The 25,313-nt window shown below is 37.3% G+C and overlaps 2 protein-coding genes and 1 non-coding gene across 5 annotated transcripts; 2 read left to right on the top strand and 1 right to left on the bottom strand.

The window, feature by feature from the left end:
- Positions 1-4,070: 4,070 nt before the first annotated feature.
- Positions 4,071-4,177, bottom strand: LOC148765799 (small nucleolar RNA R71). The gene has a single exon (XR_016029441.1). It is a non-coding gene; the product is annotated as a small nucleolar RNA R71 (small nucleolar RNA).
- Positions 4,178-4,739: 562 nt separating this feature from the next.
- On the top strand, positions 4,740-5,942 carry LOC148765798 (uncharacterized). The gene is made up of 2 exons (XM_088812358.1): positions 4,740-4,743; positions 4,867-5,942. The coding sequence occupies exons 1-2, from the start codon at positions 4,740-4,742 to the stop codon at positions 5,940-5,942; spliced, it is 1,080 nt and encodes a 359-aa protein (XP_088668484.1).
- Positions 5,943-20,828: 14,886 nt separating this feature from the next.
- On the top strand, positions 20,829-24,895 carry LOC105964329 (uncharacterized). 3 transcript variants are annotated; one of them, XM_088812002.1, is made up of 9 exons: positions 20,829-20,948; positions 21,671-21,742; positions 21,862-21,919; positions 23,225-23,350; positions 23,640-23,751; positions 23,951-24,058; positions 24,291-24,346; positions 24,440-24,527; positions 24,632-24,895. In XM_088812002.1, coding segments are annotated over exons 2-9 (639 nt in total). In that variant the 5' UTR covers positions 20,829-20,948; positions 21,671-21,740; the 3' UTR covers positions 24,721-24,895. The 3 variants fall into 3 exon arrangements, with proteins under 3 accessions (XP_088668128.1, XP_012844309.2, XP_012844307.2); XM_012988855.2 differs by having other exon boundaries at positions 21,668-21,742; XM_012988853.2 differs by lacking the exons at positions 20,829-20,948; positions 21,671-21,742 and having other exon boundaries at positions 21,867-21,919; positions 23,187-23,350.
- Positions 24,896-25,313: the final 418 nt, after the last annotated feature.

Genomic DNA, 25,313 nt, shown 5'->3' with positions numbered 1-25,313 from the left:
GATTTAGTAGATCGAAGTATACGAGGTGAAATCCGAGAGGAGGAAGACCGTAGATCGAAGAATCGAGGAGCAACGCACGAGCCGAAGCCGCACGCTGCCCCACGCGCCGCCTCGCACAACCGCGCATGCTGTACACGCGCCGCCGTGAGCTGCCACACCGCCGCTGCTGCTGCTCCATTGCTGCCCCGATTCTACGGATTGGTTTCCGTAGTAATCACGACGAATCGTTCAATCCTACCTCACGCGTCAAGAGGTAAATACTCGAAACCCTAGTTTCGTTTTAGGGTTTAATTTAAACTATGATTTCATGCTTGTGTTTGTATGATTTTATGTGATTATGTGTAATCGATTAAATCGTTGCGAGCATGTTATTTGGTTTAAATTGCGAGCATGTTAATTGATTTAAATTCGGTTAAATTTATTAGCATGTATGTTGTTTTTAATTTCGCTGGAAGCGCAAAGGTACGCAATTAATTGTTATCTATTATCGGGCATGTGCTTATGTGATTTAAAACTCGTTTAATTCGCATAAAATTTTTGTTTTCCGCTGCGTACGCGTGCCCGAAACCCAACAACAACTACTTCGCTACCTTTACCGACGATTATTCTAGGTATGGGTATGTATACTTGATGAAGTTCAAGTCTGAAACATTTGAAAGGTTCAAAGATTTTAGACACGAAGTAGAGAAGCAACTCGGACGAAGTATTAAGAAGCTGCGATCCGATCGTGGTGGAGAGTACTTGAGCATCAAGTTCATTGACTATCTAAAAGAGAATGGAATACAATCTCAATGGACTCCACCTGGAACTCCTCAACTTAATGGAGTCTCCGAACGTCGGAATCAAACTTTATTGGATATGGTTCGATCAATGATAGGGTTCACGAACTTACCGGCATACTTGTGGGGTCATGCACTTCGCACTGCCGCGTATTTGCTTAATAGAGTTAACACCAAAGCAGTTAAATCCACACTTTATGAACTTTGGCATTCCCGGAAACCCAACTACAAACATATTAGGATATGGGGTTGTCCCGCTTATGTGAAGCGATTACTGGGAGATACGTTGGATAGTAAATCCGACTTGTGCTAAGACGTTTGTTTCGAGAAATGCCACCTTTTTGGAAAGGGAGTTTCTATCCGATAGAAAAGGTAGCATGATAGAACTTGAAGTAATTCAAGAACCACAAAGTGAAGTTCAAGCGCAAGAACAAGTAATCGAACCAATACAACAATCCACTAATATACCTCATGAACCTATGGTACGTAGATCCGAAAGAGTTCGGAAAATGCCGGATAGATTATTCCTCCTCGAGAATGATGAAGATCATGATGATCTTGGACAAGATCCAAGAACATACAATGAGGCCGTATCGGATGCGGACATGGGACGTCGGCTAACTGCCATGAAATCCAAGATGGACTCCATGTACTCCAACAAGGTATGGACCTTGGTAGATCCACCTAAGGGAATTGTTCCTATAGGCTGCAAGTGGATCTATAAGAAGAAAATTGGAGTGGATGGAAAGGTATCGACCTATAAAGCTAGATTGGTAGCGAAAGGATACACTCAAAGGCAAGGCGTTGACTATGAGGAAACCTTTTCGCCAGTCGCGATGCTGAAGTCCATTAGGATTTTGCTGGCCACAGCTGCGTGGTACGACTACGAGATATGGCAAATGGATGTGAAGACCGACGTCCTTAATGGAGATATTGAGGAAGAAATTTACATGGCGCAGCCGGAAGGCTTCATATCTTCTGAAGTGAGCAAAAGGTTTGCAAGCTCCAGCGATCCATTTATGGATTGAAACAAGCATCCCGTAGTTGGAACATTAGGTTCGACTCAATTACCAAAGAGTTTGATTTTGACAAGAATCCGGAGGATCCTTGTGTATACAAGAAGGTTAGTGGGAGGGCAGTGATATTTTTAGTGCTTCACGTTGATGACATTCTACTCATTGGGAATGACGTAGGAATGTTGTAACAAACGAAAGCATGGTTGTCCACACGTTTCTCAATGAAGGATTTGGGAGAAGCATCTTATGTATTAGGAATACGCATCTATAGAGATAGAGCAAGGAAGATGCTTGGATTATCTCAAAGCCTGTTGTTAAGTGTATATTTGTACACTTTATCGTACCTCTTTATTTGTGCTTTTGCTGTGATTTAACGATAATTGGTGCTTAAAAAGTTGATTTATTGTACTTTAGGTACAAATTGAAGAATTGGAAAAGTTTGGGGTCAAAACTGCAATTTTGGAGAAAATATGGGCCAAAAGTGAAATAATCAAAAATCTGAAGAAATTGGCACGGGACGGCCGTCCCATATTTACACCTAAAAATGGGACGGCCGTGCCAACTGCAGAAATTGGGCAGAAGGTTTCGGCGATTCTCGCGCGGCCGTGTGAGAATTGCACTGATTTTCGCGCGGCCGTGCCAAAACACGCTGGAGACAATTTTGGACTTTTAAACACACAAGGAAACCTAGAATCATCTACCAAGTTGGGACATCTATTTAGGCCCAAACCAAGCACGAATCAAAGGACTTTTGACACAACCTTGGAGCGAGAGGATCGAGAGAACGAAGAATCGAAGACGGAGAATTGACAAATCTTCATCACAATTCTTCATTTATCTATCTTTTCTTAATCTATTTCTTTTTATGTTTTTATAATGTTTTTCGTAGAGAACATGAGTAGCTAAGTTTCTAATCTAGGATTTTGTTGGAACCCTATGTGGGGATGGTGAACCCGTTTTCTTGAGATTATGCAATTATGATTTTATGATTATTTCTTCTACTTGTTATGATTGTTAGTGCATGAACTTGATCAATTTATGTGCTTTATCTGTGATTATTGGGATTGACTCGACAGAGCTATTTTGATAATTAGACGGTAAGTATAAGAACCTTCGAGTAGTTTTCACCGGATGAGTGTGTCAATTGCATGTGGTGTCGTAGACATACAGATATCACCTTAGGTAGCCATTTACGAGACTTGTTAGTTAATGCTTTATTCATTATTTGTTTGCATAGACATATAGTGAACCGTTTATGAATAATAGACTCATTATGCACGCGACAGCGGGTTATGAGTAAATTAGTGTCTCGGGTTAATAATCATGAATCATATATTTCATAATTGAGGGGTTTTGGGTGAGCAATTCTTGCATAGGGGGAAGATAAATCCTAGGTCCGTTTTTATTGATATTTTCTCGTGTTAATTTGCTTTCATAATTAGTTTAATTATTTAGTTGATTAAATTTGACAACTTTGCGTAGGCTGGATAAAAATCATAATTGTTAGAATTTGGTACTTAGGATTAGATAATTTGAGTATTCCCTGTGGGATCGACATCCGACTTTCACGAGTCCACTTTTACTACTTGTTTGCGATACGTGCACTTGCGTGTTAGGTATTTAGCACCCAACAAGTTTTTGGCGCCGTTGCCGGGGAATACGGCTATATTATCTATTTATTCTAATATCAAATTTAAGCAATTTTTCTTACTTCAGCCGTTTTATTTATTTTATTTAATTATTTCATTTGCTTATTTTATTTTTATTATTTTTGTTTTAGGTACTTTTTATGCGAATGGAAGAAGAGAATAATCGTAGGGGAGATGACCAAGGGCACCTACTGAATGCGGCAGGAAATATCGTCAACGAGCAAGAGCAACAGCAGCTCATTAATCCACCACCTCGTCAACGAGCATTGCATGAGTACACCGTTCCAACACTCAATGGGTTCCAATCGAGCATCCAGCAGCCCTCCATTGAAGCCAATAATTTCGAAATTAGAGCGGGACTCCTTACTATGCTCCAAAACAATGGGTTGTTCAGCGGATTAGCTCATGAAGATCCGCATCTCCACTTGGTCAACTTTCTCGAAACGTGTGATTCGCACAAGATGAACGGAGTATCCCCTGAAGCACTGCAACTCCGCCTTTTCAAGCACTCTTTGCAAGGAGCAGCCCGAGAATGGTTACAAACTCGTGCACCGCACTCCATCTCATCTTGGCCCCAACTAGCACAACTCTTCATGAACACATACAACTCCCCAACAAAAACTGAGAGAATCCGGAGAGAAATACAAAATTTCATACAAGATGCCGATGAAGCGTTATTCGAGACGTGGGAGCGGTTCAAACAATTAATTCGGAGATGCCCCAATCATGGTCTTCAAGAGTGGCGGCAACTTCAAATATTTTATGACGGATTGCAAGATAATTCGAGAACGGTGCTCGATTCAGCAGCTGGCGGTATGTTCATGAGCTTGACCTATGACGAAGCATACGAACTTTTGGAGCGAATCGCTAGGAATAAATACATGCGGGCATCGGACCGGTCAAATAGCAGAGCCATAAAGACGGGAGGAATTTTGGAGTTAGACGGGGTCACCGCAATCACCGCCCAGTTAGAAAAGCTATCAAAGCAAGTAGCAGCTTTGCAGACTCAGCAAGTCCATGCAATCCAAGGTCCGGACCGATGCTTAGAAGAAACGGAGTCTCTAAATTACGTGAATGACACCAACCGACAACAGAGGAATCCGTACTCCAACACTTTTAATCCGGGATGGAAAGATCACCCCAACTTTGGATGGGGAGGAAATCAGCAAGGACAAAGGCCAGCTCCCGGATTCCAAAATCCGCCTCAAGCTCCACCCCAAGGAGTTGACCTCGCTGACATCTTAGAAAAATTCATGACGTCGACTCAAGCATCCATTCGGAACCTTGAGACACAAATGGGTCAACTTGCAACCCAACTAAACGCGAGGCCGTCGGGAGCACTGCCGTCGAATACAGAAGATCCTCGAAAGAGCAACATCGAGCAGTGCAATGGAGTAACCTTGCGAAATGGGAGGAAATTAGAGGAAGGTCCTAAAAGGTCCGTTGCACCACCGCCTACTGTAGAGGAGCCCAAGGAAAAAACCGAGGTCGGGCCAAGCAACACAAAGATCACGGTAAGTGAACCTACTCCCAAGGTACCTTTCCCTCAACGTTTTCAAAACTCTAAGCTTGATATGCAATTTCAGTTATTTTTGGATTATCTTAAAAAGTTGCATGTTAATATTCCTTTTGTTGAGGCACTTAAGCATATGCCGAATTGGGTTAAGTTTATAAAAGAACTTGTGTCGAAGAAGATGAGGCTTCCGGAGTGTGCAGCAATTGTAGACCTCAATGAGCAAAGTAGTGCGATCCTTGCAAATAAAATTCCACCGAAGCTTAGAGATCCGGGGAGTTGTACCATTCCATGCACAATAGGTACTAGGTATTTTGGGCGGGCGTTGTGTGATCAAGGGGCGAGTGTAAATTTAATGCCTTTATCAATTTATGAGAAATTGAATTTAGGAGAAATTAAGCCCACTTCCGTGACCTTGCAGCTAGCCGATAGATCTTTTACTCACCCTTTAGGTATAGTGGAGGATGTATTGGTCAAGGTAGATAAGTTTATACTCCCGGCCGATTTTCTAGTACTAGACATAGAGGAAGATGAAAATATTCCCCTTATCTTAGGACGCCCCTTCTTAGCGACCGGTAGGTCAATTATTGATGTAGGAAAGAGAGAGCTAAGAATGAGTGTGGGGGACGAAACAGTGATCTTCAAGGTGTACCGGGTGGATGAAAAGCCTATTACGGCTAATGGATGTTATCTTCTTGATGAGGTAAGTGATTCTAAACTTTTTCCTGTTAAATTACATGATTTAAAAAATTTTGTGGATACTAATGTGCAAGTAGGAGAACAAAAGAAAAAGGCTGAGTTGGTTACAACACCTACTCAAAACACCGTGATAAAAGACGATGTTGGCAAGCCTCATGACATCAAGAAGAATAAATTCAAGGGCATTCCTAAGCGAACCAGTCGAAAGAAGAATCGGATCAACCCATTTATTCAAGACTTTCTCCAAAAGGAAGTACGGAGATGGGTTCGAAAGCTAAGGAATTGAAGAGAAGGAACAAAGTTTGGCTGAAGACTATAAACTTAGCGCTTCTCGGGAGGCAACCCAAGATTTTCGTTTGATTTTTTTTATTATTTATGTTTCTTGTTTTAATTTATTTATTTATTTTATAAGCATGCAAACTAATGAAATAAGCAATTTTTATTTTTTTTATTTTCAGGGGTCAAAGTGCAATTTTGCACTTCACACGGCCGCACCAAAAAGGGCTTGAATCCAGCACGGCCGTGTGGAAAATCGGGGAAGCTACTGTCCGATTTTGGCTTGGGGCGCGGCCGCGCGAAAAAAGCACTTTAATCTCACACGGCCGTGCAAGAAACAATAGGCTACTGCCCAGAATTCAAGTTTCGCACGGCCGTGCGGAAAACAGTTAAAAAACTCATACGGCCGTGCGACACGTAACAAAAGCATAGTAAAGGCAAGGGTGAAGAGCAGCCCGGACATGGCCAAGACGACTAATTCAGGTGTATTCTATCCTTAAACTTCGTGCTAATTACATTGAGGGCAATGTAAATTTTAAGTTTGGGGGTGGATAATTACTTGCTTATATGTGCTTTAATTTTTTAGTTTGCATGCCTTAGGATTTTTTTTTTTTTGGTTTTGTTATTTTAGTTTATTTATTGCTTTCGAAAAAAAAAATGTGTTGAGATAAATGCTTCGATGAATCATGATGATGAAAGATGGTTGATGTTTAATGATGAAATTGCTTGCTTTATCTTGACTGTGATTGAATTTTGGTGAGCTTTTGATTCAAAGTGTCGTAGGAAGGAGTCATTGTTAGGAATCACGAATCATGCCTTGCTTTGGTTGAAAGTTTTGTGTTTTAAAACGTGGAATTAATTTATGCTATATCATATGCTATTCGGTTTTAGAACTTGCCTTAGGAATTTACAAAAGTGAAATATTAAATTGTTGAGCAATTTGGGAAGTGATTTGGGCCATCTTTGAACCGTTTGAGCCTTTCAAGCCTACCTTTAAATTTTTTATCATTCGAACCTTGATTGAGCCTTGGAGAAACGGTGATCTTTCTTTTAGTCAATGTGTATAAGGTAGAATAAATGGAGATTCTTGAAAAATTACCCTTTGGAGTTCGGTTGGAAAATTTTATAAGGTCCTTCTTCTTCCTCTACCAAAAAAAAGAAAAAAAAAAGAAAAAAAAAAAAAAAAAAAAAAAAAAAAAAAAGAGAAGAAAAAAGAGAAAGAAGAAGAAGAGACTAGAAGGGAGATGAAAGGACTAGTTGTTGAATTTTTGTTTGAAAGCTCGATCCATTGTCTTAAGAGCAAAAGTGGAGACTTTTGAACTCTTAAGAATCGAGTTTATTAAAGTCCTTAGAGGTGAATTCATTGTTTCAAACGCCTATCTTTCAAAATTTGGCGTAATCACCTCAATTCAAGAAGCATAGCCACCTATACCCATATCTCCTACCTCGAACCAAAAAGCCCAACATTTGAAAGCCAAAAAGTCCCAATGATCCCAATAGCTCAATTATTTGATACTAGCCGAGTAAAGAAATTTGGTGAGTCTTTGGAGTTGAATATTATTATGTAAGTATAAATTTTCTCCATTTTTAATGTACAAATATGTGATACTTGAAGCGATAGCATGGTTTGTGGTTTTTAGCAATGGTGAGTGAATACGTATCTTTGAATTGCGAGTTTGTAAATTTTTGAGAATTGTCATGATAATTGCAAGTTCTGAAAAAATGAAAGTTGACCATTAATCTATGTGATGAGAGACAGTTGTTGAGAGTGTTGCTGTGAAAGTTCCTAATTTTTGCTCGAGGACAAACAAAAGATCAAGTTTGGGGGTGTGTTAAGTGTATATTTGTACACTTTATCGTACCTCTTTATTTGTGCTTTTGGTGTGATTTAACGATAATTGGTGCTTAAAAAGTTGATTTATTGTATTTTAGGTACAAATTGAAGAATTGGAAAAGTTTGGGGTCAAAACTGCAATTTTGGAGAAAATATGGGCCAAAAGTGAAATAATCAAAAATCTGAAGAAATTGGCACGGGACGGCCGTCCCATATTTACACCTAAAAATGGGACGGCCGTGCCAACTGCAGAAATTGGGCAGAAGGTTTCGGCGATTCTCGCGCGGCCGTGTGAGAATTGCACTGATTTTCGCGCGGCCGTGCCAAAACACGCTGGAGACAATTTTGGACTTTTAAACACACAAGGAAACCTAGAATCATCTACCAAGTTGGGACATCTATTTAGGCCCAAACCAAGCACGAATCAAAGTACTTTTGACACAACCTTGGAGCGAGAGGATCGAGAGAACGAAGAATCGAAGACGGAGAATTGACAAATCTTCATCACAATTCTTCATTTATCTATCTTTTTTTAATCTATTTCTTTTTATGTTTTTATGATGTTTTTCGTAGAGAACATGAGTAGCTAAGTTTCTAATCTAGGATTTTGTTGGAACCCTATGTGGGGATGGTGAACCCGTTTTCTTGAGATTATGCAATTATGATTTTATGATTATTTCTTCTACTTGTTATGATTGTTAGTGCATGAACTTGATCAATTTATGTGCTTTATCTGTGATTATTGGGATTGACTCGACAGAGCTATTTTGATAATTAGACGGTAAGTATAAGAACCTTCGAGTAGTTTTCACCGGATGAGTGTGTCAATTGCATGTGGTGTCGTAGACATACAGATATCACCTTAGGTAGCCATTTACGAGACTTGTTAGTTAATGCTTTATTCATAATTTGTTTGCATAGACATATAGTGAACCGTTTATGAATAATAGACTCATAATACACGCGACAGCGGGTTATGAGTAAATTAGTGTCTCGGGTTAATAATCATGAATCATATATTTCATAATTGAGGGGTTTTGGGTGAGCAATTCTTGCATAGGGGGAAGATAAAATCCTAGGTCCGTTTTTATTGATATTTTCTCGTGTTAATTTGCTTTCATAATTAGTTTAATTATTTAGTTGATTAAATTTGACAACTTTGCGTAGGCTGGATAAAAATCATAATTGTTAGAATTTGGTACTTAGGATTAGATAATTTGAGTATTCCCTGTGGGATCGACATCCGACTTTCACGAGTCCACTTTTACTACTTGTTTGCGATACGTGCACTTGCGTGTTAGGTATTTAGCACCCAACAAGTTTTTGAAATGGCGCCGTTATGAAACGGTTTAGCATGGAAGAATCAAAGAAAGGATTCTTGCCAATGTCCCATGGGAGGGTTCGTCTCTCGAAATCTATGTGTCCGCAAACACCTAGTGAAATCGAGGAGATGAAAAGGACGCCATATGCTTCTGCCATAGGAAGCATAATGTATGGCATGCTGTGTACGAGACCCGATATTGCGTATGCTGTGAGTGTCACAAGCAGATATCACTCTAACCCCGGCCCGGCTCACTGAAAGGCCGTGAAAGATATCCTCAAGTACTTACGAAGGACTAAGGATATATTTTTGTTTATGGGGGTGCCGAGTTGAAATTAGAGGGTTTTACAGACTCTTGTTTTCAATCGGATGTGGACGACTCAAAGTCGAATTCGGGATTTATATTCACGCTTAATGGTGGTGCCGTGTGTTGGAAGAGTTCCAAGCAAAGCACGACGGCCGATTCCACTACCGAAGCGGAATACATTGCAGCGTCCGAAGCTGCAAAAGAAGGGACTTGGATTAGGAAGTTCATCCAAGAGTTGGGTGTCGTTCCTAATGCTAGTGATCCAGTACCGTTGTACTGTGATAACACCGGAGCCGTGGCGCAAGCTAAAGAGCCGTGATCTCATCAGAAGTCGAAGCATATTCTGAGGAAATATCATGTGATCCGAGAGATCATTGATAGAGGTGAAGTTAAAGTAGAACGAGTCACCTCGGAAGAGAACGTTGCAGACCCCTTCACGAAGCCTTTACCGAGATCGGTCCATGAGAAACATCGAGAGTCGATGGGATTGCGATTCATGGGTAGTTGGCTTTAGGTCAAGTGGGAGATTGTTAGAGTAGGTGACCAACAAGCCAACATGTGGCTGTGGTCTTTCGTATTTATTATTGTAATAAACGAACCTTTATTCGTATTAATGATAAAAGACCTTGGCATTCTATTGTTAGAGTAGGTGACCAACAAGCCAAGATGTGGCTGTGGTCTTTCGTATTTGTTATTGTAATAAACGAACCTTTATTCGTATTAATGATAAAAGACCTTGGCATTCTATATCTTTGTCCCTTTGTCACAAGCATAGATATAGTCCTTTTCGTTATTACAAGTACTAGTAATTGATCGTTAAGATCGTGAGATATTTACTTAAGTATTATAACTGTTAAACGTGTTCCTAGTTGAAGGGTTACGCCACCAATGAGGATATCGGCCTTTCCCATTAAGAGACTAGCACTTAGTGTATGTGTACTGCATCTCATCAGTAAACGGTATTGTGATATCGGCATGCATAAGTGGGTGCTCGTAAGTTGACGAGTTCACTGAACTCCCTCACCCTAGAAATCTCTAAGTGGTTCCCAATGATCGAGTAGAGATATCTATGGTATAGTTGTACACCATTAGTCCTTATGACCTAGACATCACCGTGACTTCACTAGAGGACCAGCTGTATCGTGACCTGTCCCAGAGTTCCACCGAGGACCATCCCGAGGGCCAGTGTTCGTGCAGTCCGAAATCTAGTGGGAGGTCTGTGCATTGTAGTCGGGGATTCGATCGCTATAATAGTCTTGGATGTCATGTGTGTTGTGTTCTGATAGTTTGTAATCATTCTAAGTCTCTGGCCAGAGCTGACTAAGTGATGATTAGAGAATTCGGTTCTCTAAGTCATGCACGAAACGATTACAACACTTAGAACTATCGCACGGTCATTGAACATATAAAGAGGTCTCGATGAACCAATGCCTCTAGTTCAATCGGGACATATGAATCGAAGGGATCGTACTGTACGTTAACTATATCTGAAGGTTCTTGCAGGCACTTCATTTGTATCTAGGGAATCATGACGCGCAGTTGCTAGACGCCAATCTTGATTTGTTGGGTGATTAAGGTGAAACGAGCTTCATCTTAACCGTAACTCTATGGGACGAGTTTTGACCACAAAGGGTTGTGGGCCCACGGCTAGCTTACACCTGAACCATCGAGGGTCACACTGCTCGTGCACATGAGATCTTTGAATAAACGGTCAAAGGTAAAATAGTTTATCTTTGCATGATTGGAAGTCAATATGATTGGGTCCAACATTCGTAATTTGGAATGATGAATGAGAATGAGAAAAGGAAAAGAATGGGCAAACGTATTAGTGAACTTTCTAAATCGGGAAGTTTCCAAATTTAGAAAGTGCACTGAATTAGGGTTTCCACTTTTGGAAAGTTGGAAATTGATATTTGGCACTCGTAATGACGAGGACATTATAATGATTCCGAAAATGTAATCGTTACAATTTTCCGATCATTGAGATGAGAGAGACGAGCAAGTAAAAGAACTAACGAACTTAAGCTGTTGGGCCCGGTCCAACTTAAGCCCGCTAAGGTTTTATAGAAGACACTATAAATACAAGATTTATAGGTCTTACACAGACACAACACAAAACCCTAACCCTAGCCGCTCACACTCTCTCTCGCTCGACCATCTCACCTCGGCCGCCGCGCCGTCGTCGCCGGAGAAACGCCGAAATCGGCCATCCGTTGGCCGATCCCTTTCGGTATTCTTTTTCCTCTTTCTTTTCTTCCGTTATTTCTAACTATTATGTGTCTAGTGCCACGTGTTTAGTAGATCGAAGTATACGAGGTGAAATCCGAGAGGAGGAAGATCGAAGATCGAAGAATCGAGGAGCAGTACACGAGCCGAAGCCGCACGCAACCCCACGCGCCGCCCGAAGACCGCGCGTGAGTTACACGCGCCGCCGTGGGCCGTCTCGCCGCTGCTGCCGCTCCACCGCTGCTGCCCCGGATTGTACGGATTGGTTTCCGTAGCAATCTCGTCTTGCTTAGTGCGCCTACCTCACGCTTCAAGAGGTAAACTCACGAATTCATTGTTCTTGATTCGTTTACGTTTAAATAGAATTTTCATGTTCGTTCTTGTATGATTTTATGTGATTACATGAAATCGTTTTAATTGTTACGAGCATGTTATTTGATTTAAACGCGAGCATGCTAATTGATTTAAATTCGGTTAAGCAATTAAGCATGTATGTTGTTTTTTTTTTAATTTCGCTGGAAGCGCAAAGGTACGCAATTAATTGATTTCAATTATCGGGCATGTGTTTATGTGTTTTAAATTTGTTTAAATCGCATAAAATTTTTGTTTTCCGTTGCGTACACGTGTCCGATTCCCAACATTTAACCCCTGCGAAAAGGCACAATGCTTTTTCAGCCCTTTTCATTTCCTAGAGTTGTGTCTTTTGGAACGCATTTTTCTGAAAACTGTAAATAGAGCCCTAGTTTTCCAGCAATCTCACTCAATCATCCAAGCATTCATAAGCATATTTTTTGCATTATCTTTCTTTCGTGTCAATAAAAGTACAAAATGTCTTTTCGTTCGTTGTGTTCCAACAGTTGTTGTGCTGCTCTGTTGGAACTGTAAGTCGTTGTATCTTGGGAGACAATTGCCGAAACCGAAGCACTGTTGCGGGGCAATTTTGTCTTAAGGAGAGAGAACAAAGTTCTTGCCTCGACTTTTCCCTGTTTCGCAAATCTCTGTTCAAGAATTCCTATTTTTAACTTGTGCCTTGCACAAAGTCACACTCGAGCAATATATTTTATTATTGAATATTGAGTGTGTAGTTGCACTATCGAGTAGGCAATGGTCACATTTGTCCATGTTTTCATGTACGCGTAATCAAAAATCAGCTCGACCTCGGGTATTTATCCTCCAAGGGAGATATGTACATGTGGGTTTATTCAAAACAACTCAATCTTGGGAATCACACCTTCCAAGAGAGATTTATATAACAGTGGGTACTAAATAACCCAAAACCCTTTAAATTTGGACTTGTGATCAATAGCCTCTAAGTTGGCTCTTCACGGGTTTTACCTCGTCTAATGACTCTAAGAGCTTCAGGCTCGGAGTTGTTTTCAGATATTTAGCCTTTAAATCGGCTTTTGACGGATATTATCACGTCTTAACTCAACGAGCTTCAGGCTCGGAGATATCTTCAGATATTTGGCCTTGAAATCGGCTTTTGACGGATATTATCACGTCTTAACTCAACGAGCTTCAGGCTCGGAGATATCTTCAAATATTTGGCCTTTAAATCGACTTTTGACGGATATTATCACGTCTTAACTCAACGAGCTTCAGGCTCGGAGATATTTTCAGTTATTTGGCCTTTAAATCGGCTTTTGACGGATATTATCACGTCTTGACTCAACGAGCTTCAGGCTCGGAGTTATATTTCAGATATTTGGCCTATAAATCGGCTTTTGACGGATATTATCACGTCTGGACTCAACGAGCTTCAGGCTCGGAGTTATATTCAGATATTTGGCCTATAAATCGGCTTTTGACGGATATTATCACGTCTTGACTCAACGAGCTTCAGGCTCGGAGTTATATTTGTGATTTAGCCTCTAAATCGGCTTTCTTGCTTCAACGAGTTTAGACTCGGAGCTATATTTTATTTATTTGACGGGAATTCCAACGTCTTGACTCAACGAGTTTTTCACTCGGAGTTATAGTATGACCTCTATACGGTCTCTGTTAAGCTCTACGGGTACTATGCCCGGAGTTGATAGCCTCTAAATCGGCTTTAATTAAACGGAGATTATTATTTCCCCAACTCCACGAGCTCCAGGCTCGGAGTTTATATCTTGGCCTCTAAGTCGGCCCACAGATCTGTTGATATATAGCACGTGCTTATAACACTGTTTGGGATCCACAAGCTTGCAAATATAAATTTCAGCAGCAATTCAACAAATAAATAAACAATAGATTAATATACACGAATCCATCATATCCTTTGAGAAATGATAGCGTACAAAATACCGAAGTATTCGCTAATCATTCTCATTTGTCTTTTCGACAATAGATCGCGGATCTGGATTTTCGTAAAATAAAATAGAAAGAAGAATACGAAAATAGCAAATCCCTATCGAGCAAAATCTCGTGCTGATAACGTGGTTATAGAATAATAAATATTAGAAATTAAAATCCTCATGTATACGTATATGCTTTGAATAAAACTAGAGAAGTATAGTGAAAACGAGAGGGAGAGGATGAATTGCTTCTACTTTTCTCATTAGCCAGATGTGATATTTATACACATTATTACAAGCATAGTCATCCTCATACAAGATAGATGTAAATCCATGCATTGCCACGTGTAGTGGAGTAAGAATACTCAATACTTAGCCATCAAGATATCATCTGAGTAGATATCTATTATAATATCATGTTAAGTTTCTCAGTTTTGAGTTATTCAAGTGATTTTGAAATGCAGGAGTTATCTTCATAATTTTTTTTTATTTAAAAATAACAATTAAATAAGAAAATAATAGGTCAAAGTCTTGAGAAGGCAAAATATTCTATTTTTAGCAAGTGACGAAGAAAAAAGAGGAAACCTTTTACCTTAGCCTGAAATCCATCCCACCAACACACGACGCGTGTCTCGAAAATCTGCCGCGGCTTTCAACGGCCGTCCTCTCAAAACTGAAAAGGCAATTACATCCTAACGGTCAATTACTCAAGGAATTATTTGAGAAAAACTTTAATATGCATTGTAACATTAGACTAGATCCTTTTTTTCTCCCTATTTTTGAGATAAATCCAATTGTATTTTATTCAGCAAATTATATTATTAATAATCTACTTTACCCTTTCTCAATTTCTTTTAACCTATCCACGTCTCTCCTCTAGCAGGACAAGGCGTTTGGGCTCTTCGTCCTCTTCGCCAGCCAACAGTTAGCCGGAATCGACATGCCCCTCCACGCCAAAGGCGGCAGCCACGCCTTGCAGATCTATGCCATTTGGCTTACCCCTTCTCGGCCGCCGTTGGTTTGCCGGTGAATTCTTCGTCGTCTGTTGAAATTTCTGAATTTATCGATAATTTAAATGGAAGATTCGACCGATTTTTTGCAGTTTGTATTTGATCATTCAGTCGACAAATTGGTACACTACAACTGGAACCATCCATTTTGGATTTTTGGGTTTTACTGTTAATTTTTTAAATTTCCCGTTCCTTTTTTTTTCCTTTGTATACATTTTTGGCATTTTGTTGGATTTATGTCAATATATCAATCTAATAAAACCATGTCAGAAATTTATAAATTTGATGGGCGTAAATGTTGAATTTGTTGAATTAATTAGGTGGGCAATGGTAATTGTGATTAATTTTAGGGTTGTTTTGTCATTTTTTTTAAAATGGGTAGAGATTAGGGGAAATGATGGAACAAAGGGGGTTCCTTCGATGCTACACCCGGTGAAAAACACCGGGTGGGTCTTCTGCTGCCACGTGTTCTTTTTTTATTTTTCTAAAACCCCTAAAGGTAAACCCTAGCGGGGAATCTATTATAAAATACAAAAAAAGAGACACGTGGCAGCAGAAGACCCACCCGGTGTTTTTCACCGGGTGTAGCATCGAACAAATCGAAAACAAAGGGTGAAATGATGATCAGCATAAAAGGAAAAGCTAATGTGGGACTATCAAATTTAATGATTTCAACCACAAACATAAAAGTGGAAACTAGAAAACAAATTCAACAAATAAAAAGAAAAACATAGAAAAACAAAAAGGGAGAGAGAGAAATATATACACATATATATGACGGAAGAATTCAAGAAAAGGAAAGGTTGGTCGTCTCATCACTTCACTTTCTTTACCCAAAAAAAAAAGTAAATAAATAAAAGAATTCCCGACCAAATGTAAAGGAAAGAAACAAAAGATAATGCGCATCGTGTAAATAAAATTCTAACTTCCTAAAATACCATCTATAATATAATTCTTATCAATTCCATCCATTATGCTCTAACTTCCTTAATATTACACATTGACCCCAAATTTAAACAAATATATCACATTAACCCCCAATTTTGTTTTTCAGAAAATAATTTTTTTTCTGAAATATTTTTTTTCCGGCCAGATTCCGGCGCTAACCGCCGGTTGCCGGTCTCCGGTGTTGAGTTTTTTCCTTTTTTGTTGAAAATTTCTTTTTTCCTGAAATTTTTTTCCGGCCGATCAACCACCGTTGACCGCCGGTCTCCAGCGTTGACTTTTTTTTTTTTTTTTTTCTTTTTTTTCTTAGAAAAAAATATTTTAACTAATATTACTGTCTTGGCTACTAAATTACTGTCTCAGACAGTAATATTACTGTGTAGGACAGTAATATTATGAATATTATTTTCCCGAACAGTAATATTATTAATATTATTGTCTAAGACAATTAAATTACTGTTGGAGACAGTAATTTAGCATCCAAGGCAGTAATATTAATTAAAATAATTTTTGTAAGAAAAAAAATTTAGAAAAAAAAAATCAATTAACAGATAAATTACTGTCTCAGACAGTTAAATAACTGCTGGAGACAGTAATTTAGCGACGAATACAGTAATATTAATTAAAAATAATTTTTTTAAGAATAAAAAAATCAATTAACAGTTAAATTACTGTCTCCGACAGTTAGATAACTGCTGGAGACAGTAATTTAGCAACTAATACAGTAATATTAATTAAAAATATTTTTTGTAAGAATAAAAAAATAAATTAACAGTTAAATTACTGTCTCCGACAGTTAAATAACTGCTGGAGACAGTAATTTAGCAATGAATACAGTAATATTAATTAAAATATTTTTGAAGAAAAAAAAAAGTCAATTAACAGTTAAATTACTGTCTTCGACAGTTAAATAACTGCCGGAGACAGTAACTTAGCAGCCAAAACAGTAATATTAATTAAAATATTTTTTTAAGAAAAAACAAAATTATAAAAAAAAAAAAAGAAAAAAAAAATCAACGCTGGAGACCCGACACGGCAGTTGACCGGCCGGAATTTTTTTTTAGGAAAATATCTTTTTTTCAAAAAATAAAATAAATAAATAAAGAAAAAGTCAACGCCGGTCAACGGCAGTGAACGGCAGTCTCCGGTGGTGGCGGGTCAAAATTGGGGTCAAAATTGAAATTATGGTTAAAATTGGTTAATTGATGAAATTGGGCTAAATTGGGGTGTAAATCATGAATTTGGAGTTGAATTGGATTTCAATGAATTGGGGGTAATTTTGGTATATATATAAAGATTTTTCTTATTTGCAAATAAATTTGAATATGCTGGATTTATTTGTAAGACAAAAAATTTGGATGTCCCTCTTTTAATTAAGTGCCCTTGTCATGAGTCTATTTGCCATTTACCCAAATAAAATTATTCCCAAGGCATATAATTTTTCTGTTATTTTATATTTGTTTGTTCGGTTTTCCATGTTCACACCACAACCATTGGTTGATTTTAATATGTGAAGAAGGTTAAAGATTTGATTTTTATATGCAGATTGCATCTCCTTGTATTTTCTGGACTGAATTCTCAGATGGGCTCTGGCTATTTACCTCTGGTTAGTGATTTTGCAGCTTCCAATGCCTGGGTTTCTGTTTCTGCCTTTCCATTTTTCATATATATATATATACATATATATATATATATATATATATATATATATATATATATATATATATATATATATATATATATATATATATATATATATATATATATATATATATATATATTAGGGTTGGGAGTGAGTTGGTTTTTATCTACCAACCGACTCATTACCGACCATATTTTTAGGCGGATAATCAATTTTTAACCGACCCATTGGATCGGGTCGAAAATTTCAACCAACCCATCTATAATGGGTCGGTTGGTGGTTTCTAATATTATGAAAAATTGGTTAACCGATAATTATCGGTCATCTAACTATACTATTAAAATTTTATTAAAAATATAAAATAAAGGCCGTGTTTTCTTAAGTGGTTATTCAAATTATCAAAATAATTAATTTTTAAAATTTTAACAATAAATGAAGGAAAATATTTTGACCTAAATCTTCAAGGAGTTTCTTCATGCCCAAACTTAAACAAAAAGTCGACAAAACTCCACTAAATCTATTGTGCATGTTTTAAATTACTTTGAATTTTCTAATTATATTTTTTCGTTAAATTGTTATTAATTATTTTGAACTGATAAATGATGATTACACCGTGGCATTACGCAGAATGTTGATATTTTACTCAAAAATTTGAATTTTTTTAAAGTAAACTAGGTGGCGGGTATAAACCATCAACCGACCCATTCCGGAACCAAATATTCGGTTGTCAACCATCAACCGACCCACCAAATTTGGGTCGGCAATGATTTTCAATTTTGAGCAAAAATGGTTTGACAGATGGGTCGGTTTTTAGGCTGGTAATTGACCAACCCAACCCAGTCCCAACCCCAAATATATATACATGTATATGTATATGCTGGTCTTACATTTTTAGTGCATTCTTGATCGTGGTCTTGAATTTGATCAGGGTTTTGCCGGATTGGTAGATCTGTAGTTAGATTTCTTGATTCTGTGTTACTTTTTTTCTTTCTCTAGGGTGGGTTATTTACCCTTTTTTTTTAAGCATACTTTTTCTAATTTGCGTGTGGAATTCCGAAAATATAATTTTCTACATAAATATTGCTCATTTTTTTTTAGAAAGAGAAAATATTATTAGGCAAATCTTGCCAAACTTTGAGGAAGAAATGTTCCCTCAGTACATGAGTTGCCATGCACCTTAGCAATAGCATTTGCAAGACAATTTCCAGAGCGTTCAATAAATTCGAAAGAAATACTACTAAAAGAAGGAATGAGAAAAAAACATTCTTCAATCAATGCCCCGAACGTAGCTGTGGTTGGAGTACCGTCACGTAAAGCTTCTATAACTTGGAGACAATCTCCCTCAAAAATAATTGAATGTACCCGTCGGCGGTGGTTCCCATTTTGTCGGATGCTTCGCTGGTTTGGGTATAGGGGTTTTGGCAGTAGCTTGATTATATAGCGAGAGAAACGTTGTACCCCACGCGATCGTCTGTTGCTATCGTCTCCTCACCATGAATCTCCTTGTTCCTATTTTCCCATGCCTTCCACACTACAACGATAGCTAAAACAAGAGTTTCCTGTGGAAGAGAGCAAGCATTATCCGCTCCAACCATGATTCAAAATTCTGAACTTGGGATGTGCTTAGACTAGCAAAAGGTTGCTTCAGCCACAATTCATTCATACCTCGACACTCGTGGAAAATAGTCACCGCTATATTAACCCTCTTCAATTCTCCAAACCCACACCGCACCTAGGGGTGCAAGTTGGAATGAAACTTCCAGTTTCCGCCGATTTCGATCCAAAAAGTTCCGATTTTGGAACAACTTTTTTCATTCCGACTTCCGAGTTTCTGATTTCCGAATTTTTTCGATTTTTTTGGATTGGAATTGGAATTATATCAAATAAATTTGAAATTTTCGATTTCCGATCCGATTTAGTTCCGAAATTAATTCCAAAAAATTCCAATTTTTTTTTGAAAAATACACTTATAAATAATATATATATATCATATAATACTTATTTTTTGCGACAAATACACCTATAAGTTTTGTTTTAGGATTTTGACATAATGAATTGTTGTTATAAGTTTTATTGGATATTATGATGTGTTCATTTTTATTTATTTTTTTGAACTGAAATTTAATAGTTATTAGTTTTACTTTTATCGACGTGAATGTTCTAATTTTTGAATAATTGTAAACATTTTAGAAAATTTCGGCTAAGTTTTGAAATTTTAAAGCTTATGTGATTTCCGATTTTTTTCCGAAATTTTGAAATTTCCGGGCCTATTGGAATTTGAATGAATTTTTAGATTTCGAAAATTTTGGAATTGGAATTGGAATTGATTTTGTACTTCCGAAATTTTTTAGAATTTTTTCGAAAAGGCTAATTCCGATCCGATCCATCCAACTTTCACCCCTAACCGCACCTAGGGGTGGAAATCGGGACGAAATTTCCGATTTCCGCCAAATCCGATCCGATTTTTTCCGAGTTTGGAACGAATTTTCGTAATCCGAATTCCGAAATTCCGATTTCCAATTTTTTCCGAAAAAATTGGATCGGAATCGGAATTGTATAAGAATTATTCGGAATTTCCGAATTCCGATCCGAAAATAATTCCAAAATTTCCGATAATATTTCCAAATTTTCCGGAATTTATTAATATTTCTTCATTACTAATTTATTATACTGTTTCTAGTTAGGGTTTAAAAAGCCCACTTTAGCAAACTGATGAGTCCAAATATTGAATATTCAGAATTTTAGGGACTAAACAGTAAATACTACAAACTTATAATAAAACCATAATTTCTTCCCTCTTCTTGGGCCGCTCACATCTCCCTCCTCTGAACTCTTTTTTTTTTCTTTTGTTCTTTCCGCCAACTCTTCTTCTCTACCATATGAGTCATAACACCTAACTTACCATATCTTTAATCGTTGCCTTCGCGAACAGAGTCTCTAATTGCTGCAAAATACCACAATCCTTCTTCTCTCAAGATCGCCGGAATTGCTGCCAAAAGCTATCGTTATACTCTATAAATCTCCGCCGTGGCCGTTGCTTTTCTTCCGTGCTTCAGTCGCCGGGCATAGTCAACACGTTTCCGAAAATTTCAAAATTCCGATTTTTTTTTTTTTTTTAAAATTTTTCTGAATCGGAATCGGAACGACCTTTTGTATTCGGAAATTTTCGGAATCGGAAGTGAAAAATCACTTCCGAAAAAAACCGGAAATTTTCCGAAGGGGTGGATTTTTTTTACTTTCGTTTATTACCTAGAGAAAAAGGCGATTTTACCCCCGTTACCCTGACCCTAGGTTGCTGCTGTTTGCGGTGGTGAGTGCACTTTCGTCTCCGTCGTAATTTTTCCCCTTTCAATTTATTCAATTTTTTCTTGTTTGGATTATCGATGTTTTTGTAATCCGATTCTCGTCATGAAATGAGCTAAATCGAAGGCTGATTCCAGGAAGGCCGACAACAGGTTAGGCGATGTTTTTTTCTATATATTGTCGTTTTAGGTCTGTTGATTGATCTGTATAATTATACTGAGTTTATTTTGAATTTTTTGCTGGTTTCTAGCTTTGGTTTGGTAATTAAAATTGTTGGTTAATGCTTCAAGTAATTCAGTCTCAGATCAGATCCACTCGTAATGCCTATTTATTTTTAATTTTTTTTCTTCTCTCTGATGGATCTGAAATCAAGTCAACCTGTAGATGCTACAATGGATTTTGTTTTTTTGGATTAAATACGTTTAGAACCAAGTTTGAATCAGCATAGTTTTAAATACATCTCATGATTTTCTGAGTTTTGTATCTGTGATTGGTTGCTTATCCTCCATTATTGAATATATTTGATGATACAGATCATTTGGATGCATAAACATTTCAGTAAAATTTTGCTACATCTATTTATCCAAATATATTTGATTTTCTGGTGATGATAATCAGTGATTTGTTCTTTTGTTAAAATGCTTTCTTCTTATTTTTTAAGAGCTGGTAACAATTCATCGAATTATTCTTTTAACCTTGATTTATTTTTGTTTTGTTCAAGTTCTTACTGATGCATTTTCAGTAAGTACTTGGGATTTAATTTTATGGTTGTGGCCTTTTGTTTTGGATTTTCTATGGTTTCAGTTTCTTCGTTTTGTATGGACTTAGTTTGATGGAGCTTATAAGTTAACCATTAGTTTTCTGGCAATAGTAGGCTTGCTGTCAAGAAGCAAACAAAGAAGGAGAAGCAAGCAGCAAAGGATCCAAGTGCTTTCTTTGTGTTCATGTATGTTAATGTTTCTGTTTTTCAGACATCACCATTTTGTTTATCACCCTGTCTTATCGTATGCTTTGTTTCATTGCTGATTCTTGTAATTTCTTATATGATCCTATTTGTGGTTGCAGGGAAGACTTTATGAAACAGTACAAGGAAAACCACCCTACCAACAAATCTGTAGCTGTTGTAAGTATCTCTGTCTGTTAACAATTTTAGGAAACACACGTGAAAAAAGACTAAAATACCCTTCACCATTTACTGAAGACTGAATAGAGTTTGATTAATAAGGGTAAAATGGTAATAAGTGCATTTAATTCATAATTGGAATTCTAAAGTGATATAATATGTAACAAAAGAAAGTTCTAAAGCGACATATAATATGGACAATATACCAAACCTTCTAGAAGAAGTGTGTGAAGAGACTGCAATCTTCCACTTTCAGCCATTTGTCTTACGTTGTGCCCACACTTTGCAAGATTATCGAGGGTTTACAGGTGTTCGAGCTTCGAAAATCAAAGACAAAAAGAAAACAACAAACAACATTTATTTAGTAAATAAAAATAAAAATCTTGAAAATGGAAGCGTTGACTGAGAGCAGTCTTCGTTGTTGAAAGTAGATTGTACGCAGCAGTTGTAGTGTTAAGACAACGTGAAGAAATTTCTTGGTCGTGGGATCTTACTTACTGTATACAACCCTCCAACCGTCAGCCTGGCGGTTTGTTGATCCTAATTATTAATTATAATTAGTAATTAGTTAATAATATATTTAATTCGTGAGATTTAACTTGAGTAAAATTGGCTATTAAATACGTATTTATTTTGTGCACACATGTACGAGGATTTATGTCGAGGTCGTTTCGACCAATGAAGGGTAGTCCAGACATTTTAGATGAATATAGAGGTGATGACGATAAATCGTATATGAAACTAGACAAGGATTTTTACCAGCTAAAATAACTGTTGTATATAAGAAGAATATGTGATATTGTATGGTTTTTATCTTTAGTTTGCACCGATTTCATATTTGGTTCCCATATTCACAAAGAAAATACATTTGGTCCCGTATGTTTTAAAAATTCAACATTTTTAGTCATTTTCGTCAATATCCCGTTAAAACTAACGGAATCAAACATGTGTCTATCACTACATTAACTAAGGGACTAACGGTAAGTTGACAGAAATGACCAAAAATATTAAATTGTTGGAAAATGAGGGACCAAATATATTTATTTTAACATGGAGGACCAAATGTGAAATCGGTGCAAACTTGAGGGGTGAAAATTGTAATTTCTCAGAAATTGTATTATCCAAAAAATTATCCCCAAAATTATTACCGTCTGAAAATGAAAAAAGGCTTTCTAGTTCTAATGAAAGCGTTCGAGAAACTTTCAAATTGTTGGAACAGCGCTTTCTGCGTCTGTGTTCTTCTGCGATTCATTGACGAACTCTACAGATTCGAAATTAATTTTGTCAAGAGGAAAAAAAATGCAGACCTCTGAGGATGGGAATCAATCAAGTAATGAAATCGCGGGAGCTGATCAGAATATACTGAATTTATTGGACTCCATGGATAATTACCTAATCCTCGTCGATTCAGTATCTTCATCTCTTCGCCAGGTAAACGGTAATTTGATTTTCGCTAATTGCAAATTTTCCAGTCGTTTTTTTATTGTAATAGATGGAATCTTCGATTTATTGCGTTAGAATTGATTATTCCAAAATATGAGGGATTGATTGAAGGAAAAAAAATAGTATGTACTACTGTTTGTTATGATATGAATGTCTGTAGCAGATTAAATCATGGATTATGAGTATTAACCATAGAATTGGATAATTGTGCTTGATTTGATTGCTTGCTTATAATAAGTCTCATGTATGTTTGATCTTGATTTTCTGGCATATGCAGGGATGGCTGGAGTTAGCCAGTGCTCGATATTCGATGGGTGCTTCTCGAGTCAACAGCTCTTTGTTTGACCTCAAATCTCACTATGCTTCAACTACATTGCAAGTAGACAATGGTACTTCTTTAATTGGAAATTACAAAAAAAAAAAAAAAAATCTATTTTAAAATATTCCCATCGTATCGAAACTTAGGATATATGGTGTTTTTATGAAATACTTTGAAGCCTTGAGTTTATCTAACACTTCGTAGAATATGCAGTAATAGTGTTTAATTAGCCATGCGTCCGTAAATCATTTTCGTGTTTATATTTCCAGGTGGTACCGATACGGAGCTACCATGCTTCACTCTGTGCAAATGGACGTCGTCTGACGAAGCCAAACTTGAGGAGGATCAGTTGTTGAAGAACAAGTCTGATAGTCTGGGTATATGACTTTGCTTCTAAATTGATTTTTGTTTGTTTCATAGCTGTTTTATGATTTTGAAATTGTGTTACGGTTGTGTTCTTGGCCGCCGTGTACATGTTTTAGAGAGATAAAATGTACGGAACTTCAATTTTTGCATTGCCATTTCTCGGGTTTTTTTTAATATTTTATTTTAGCATCCTTGACATGCATATTGATTTAGTGTTTGTCCTTTTAATTTGTGATGATAAAGGGTCTGAAAAGAGAAAGGCAGAAGAATCGGGATCGCCGGTTACTGCTAATAATCATGTAAGTTAGCCTTCGATTAAATCTTGTCCTATATAGAAGTGCAATAGTAAAGCATAATCAATTTAGTTAAATCTTGAAATAATTTTTTGGCAGGCTGAGAAAGAAAGATTTAAATCCCTCTCTATGTTTGGAACACTCGTCTCTCCTAAGCTTCGTGCAACCCAATCAACATTCGAGACAAGTACGTACTAGGATGATTATTCCTCTTTCTATTCGGCTTGTAATGATATTAGTCGAATGATTATATATAAGTATAATTATTTACTGACTTCCACGTTTTGGCAGCTTTGGAGACGCTGGTAGAAATGTCGAATTTAAGGGCTTCTTTGCTTTGTGCTTACAATCAGGTGCAGAAGGATCGGGAGACCGATTAATAACTGCGATTGACATCTCCTCGTTTTAGTTAAATTATCGAGATTAGCTTTTTTCCATTTATTATGTAGTCCCAAATTAAACTACTCTTAACACTTGTACACATGCTTGAAGATTTTTGTCCTTGAGAAGTAAATGTAACACCAACATTTTTGCATGGGAAATGTCCTTAATTCATATCTTGTTGTTTCGCTTACAAAAAACGTAAATCTTCAATTCTTCGAACCCGATACTTTATTGAGAATTGAAAATTGACACACACACAAACAAATTCTCATCAACCAAGAAAACCTAGTTTCTACAAACTCAATCTATGGGTTCAAACAATGCTGCGGCGGTGCAGATACTTCTGCAAGATTTATTTGTGGAGGAGGGATTTTTGCAGAAGCTGGACCATATATAGCTCTGCCTTTACAATACCAGGTGCCAACTTCGATTGGTTTGAGCCACGATTATAAGCTTAAGAGCATTATAGAATGCAGGGCAGCTGAGAAAACCGGCGCAATTATGGTCGGCATGCCTCCATATCTACGTGAAAGAAGAATCAATGTCATTGATTGATGTTATATTTCATCCAATGTCATTAAATTGAATA

The sequence above is a fragment of the Erythranthe guttata genome, chromosome 13, assembly GCF_056151865.1.
Source record: "Erythranthe guttata isolate IM_541 chromosome 13, IM_541, whole genome shotgun sequence".
NCBI lineage: Eukaryota > Viridiplantae > Streptophyta > Magnoliopsida > Lamiales > Phrymaceae > Erythranthe > Erythranthe guttata.
Note: the sequence above shows the minus strand (reverse complement) of the source record. Positions and strands in the feature narration are given on the sequence as shown.